General features: G+C 41.2%; 1 protein-coding gene across 1 annotated transcript; it reads left to right on the forward strand.

Annotated features, from left to right (window-relative positions):
* The first annotated feature begins 2,024 nt into the window (after window positions 1-2,024).
* LOC104119657 (uncharacterized) lies at window positions 2,025-2,720 on the forward strand. The gene has a single exon (XM_009631225.1). The coding sequence runs from the start codon at window positions 2,025-2,027 to the stop codon at window positions 2,718-2,720; it is 696 nt and encodes a 231-aa protein (XP_009629520.1).
* The last annotated feature ends 1,071 nt before the right edge of the window (window positions 2,721-3,791 follow it).

Raw genomic sequence — 3,791 nt, forward strand, 5'->3', positions numbered from 1 at the left:
TTTGCCTTGTGAATTGGTCTCTAAACGCCTCGAATGTAGCCACAATTAATTCGATTCAGTCAATAAAATTTATTAGAATTAATTCCATAAGAAAATACTAATTTTCCATAAAAATCCGAAATTTAGCTCAAAAATCGCTCGTGGGGACCACGTCTCAAAATCCGATGAAACTCACAAAATCCGAACCCCCATCTAACCACGAGTCCCACCATACCAAAATTACTCAAATTGGATCACAACTCAGCCTTCAAATCCTCAATTAAAGTCTATGAATTTTTCTACTATTTTCAACCGAAAACACTAATTTGTTGGTAAAAACAATAATAGATTCGTGCAGTTTAACCAAAAACGAGTTAGAATAACTTACCACAATCCATATGATAAAATTCGCCACAAAAATCGCTTCAATCCGAGCTCCATAGCTCTAAATGTGTTAAAATGGCCGAAATCTCAAAATATATCTTCTGTCGAGGCAGAAAATTTTTCAGCCCCGAAATTGCTCTTCGCGGTCGCAGAAAACCAATCACGATCGCGAAGCACAAACTCCACAACTCTTCCAGATAGATTATAGTATAATGGTCATAACTATTTGTACAAAACTCCAAATTGTAAATGGTTTAACTTTCTGAAAACTAGATACAAAGGGCTATAACTTTTATTTATCGCTCATCTCCCAATTCCTTATCGATTGCTACATATAAGCTTCCAAAGTCAGCCATGTGCCACATATATTTCCAAACATCTCCTAGATAGCCTCTAGTGTATATACCATAACGTTTTATACACCTCTCCAAATGACAAATGGTTTACTTTTCTGAAAACTAGACATCAAGGGCTACAACTTTCATTTTTGGATCATCTCTAAATTCCTTATAGATTGCGAGATATATGCTTCCAAAGTCGGGTCAGTGCAGCAGAGATTTTGTTCTACGCGATCGCAAAAGAGCTTCCACAATTCACAAGGCCCGAAACTGCTATTTGCTCTTCGCGAACGCGACCAAATGTTCGCGATCGTGATGCACACCTCTGTAGGCAGAAACCAACAATTAAAAATGGAGTAGAAATGGTCCGAAACCACCCCGAAACTCACCAGAGCCCCTCGGGACCTCAACCAAATATACCAACAAGTCCTAAAACATTATACGAACTTAGTCGAAGCCTCGAATCACATCAAACAACGCTAAAACTATGAATCGTAGCTCAATTCAAACCTAATGAACTTTGAACTTTCAAATTCTATATCTTGTGCCGAAATACATCAAATCAATTCGGTATGACTTCAAATTTTGCACACAAGTCATAAATGAAATAACGAAGCTATTCCAATTTTCAGAATCGGATTCCGACCTCGATATCAAAAAGTCAACTCCCCTGTCAAACTTCCCAAAAATTCAACTCTCGGCATTTCAAGCCTAATTACCTCCAAATAATTTTCCGGACACGCCCCTAAGTCCAAAATCACCATACGGAGCTATTGAAATTATCTAAACTCTATTTTGAGGTCGTTTACACATAAGTCACCATCCGGTCAACTATTTCAACTTAAGCTTCCAACTTGAAATTTATTCTTCCAAGCTAACTCCGAAATACCTTAAAACCAAAATCGATAATTCACACAAGTCATTATACCTCATAGGAAGTTATTCAAGATTTTAAATAGTTGAAAGGAGCGTAAATTCTCAAAATAACCGGTCGGGTCGTTAAAGTCAGAGCAGACGACGATGACCTCAATAGACCAACTCGACGACTCACCTCGGCATAATCCGAACACAGGAAAGAATGCAGGGATAATACAAGGAGAGACCATCCAGTATCATGGCTAGGTAGGGAACGACACTAGCCCTATGTCAGGGTGCCTATTCCCTCATTTCGTTAAGAAGATTGCCCACTTAGGTTGAGGTCAGTAACTTATAGGAACGGTCGAGGTATAAAGCCTTTACTATCTGCTCACAACCTTTTTGTCACCTACAGAGGTGGCCTATGCTCTTGAGAATCTCGGAATAAAAGTAAAATGACCGCCAAAGATGAGGTCCGACCCAGGCACCAGAAAATCAGATGCCCTCTACGGGTTCCACAAAAAACGTGGACACAAAACAGAAGATCGCATCGCTCTAAGACTAGAGGCAACAAATTTGTTGCAGCAAGGGCATCTTAAGGAACTACTCAGCGACAAAGATAGGAACACTTTAGTGAGGTGTCAAGAATGCCCAGGTCCACCCAAGCCACCTTCACCAACCCACACCATCAACATGATTATTGGTGGCAGTGATGACGCCTCTGTCAACGGCATCAAATTCACCACCACCCACAAGCTCAAAAGATTGATCACCCACGAATGGCATGCCGGACTCGAAGAAAGTAGCATCTTCACTGAGTTAGCTGCAGACGAAAGAATTATGGTAGATGACGGAAGTGGAGCGTGCATCATCCATCCCAGAGTCCTCGCACAAATGGGACTCAAGGATAAGATAGTGCCACATTGCATCACACTAATCGGTTTTAATAATGCAGTTGAATGGACTTCAGGAGAGATCAAACTCCCTGTCCTCACTGGTGGAGTGACACTAGAGATTACATTCCATATCATGAGCCAGGACACCACATACAACGTCATCGTGGGACGGTCATGGATACACTCTATGAGAGTCATCCACTCTAGCTTATACCAAGTGATCAAATTTCCTACACCTTGGGGAATATTCAGCATACAAGTGGAATAACGTACGTCCTGGGAGTGCTACCGAATCGCCATAGACGGCACGATAACTCAACAAAAGAAATAAAAGGAAAAATAAGCATAAAAATCAGCAGGGTTGAGCTCGCCATAGGTCGAAGCCAAAGAAGTCATCATGGACCCAAAGATGGTCGAAGCCGCAAACTCAACTATAGAAAACCTCGACCCCGTCCAGCTAAATCATAGTGACCTTAACAAAAAGGCCTATATCGGCTGCAAACTCTGTGACCCAGGTAAATTTAATCAATTATTAGTAACTCACGCAGATCTATTTGCCTTTATTCATGCAGCCAGACATACCCAAGGAAATTGCCACGCACGGGTTGTATGTCGACCCCTTCTACCCCTAGTAAGACAGGTCCGACAAAAGTTTGACCTCATAATCAACGAGGCCATCTATGAAGAGGTAGAAAAGCTATTGGCCAACGGCTCTATCAGGAGTCAAAGTACCCCAAATGGATTGCAAATGTGGTGATAGTTAAAACAAAAAATGGGAAATGGAGGATATGTGTGGAATTCATAGACCTGAACAAAGCATGCACAAAAGATTCATTCTCGTTGCCACACATCAACCAATTCATCGACGCAACAGTAGGACACAAGCTGTTAAATTTTCTGGACACCTACACAGGTTACAACCAAATACTCATGGTGGAATATGGCCAAGAAAAGACTACGTTCATCACCCACAGGGGAACATATTGTTATAAGGTCATGCCATTCGGTTTGAAGAACGTAAGGACTACCTATCAAAGATTGGTCATGAAAATGTTCAAAGATCAACTCGGCAAAACCATGGAGGTATATATCGACGATACGTTGGACAAGTCCGTGAAGTCATAGGATCACATCGACCACCTAAAGAAAGCCTTCGATATACTAAAAAAATAGAGAATGAAACTAAATCCCGAGAAATACGTGTTTGCATAGCCTCGGGGAATATTTTGGGCTTCTTGATATCATAGCAAGGGATTGAGGTCAACTTAGATCAAGTTAAGGCTATCGACGGGATACCAGAACAACTAACCACTAAGAAGCAAGTCTAGAGACTGACCGA

Source organism: Nicotiana tomentosiformis, chromosome 3 (genome assembly GCF_000390325.3).
Source record: "Nicotiana tomentosiformis chromosome 3, ASM39032v3, whole genome shotgun sequence".
Lineage (NCBI taxonomy): Eukaryota > Viridiplantae > Streptophyta > Magnoliopsida > Solanales > Solanaceae > Nicotiana > Nicotiana tomentosiformis.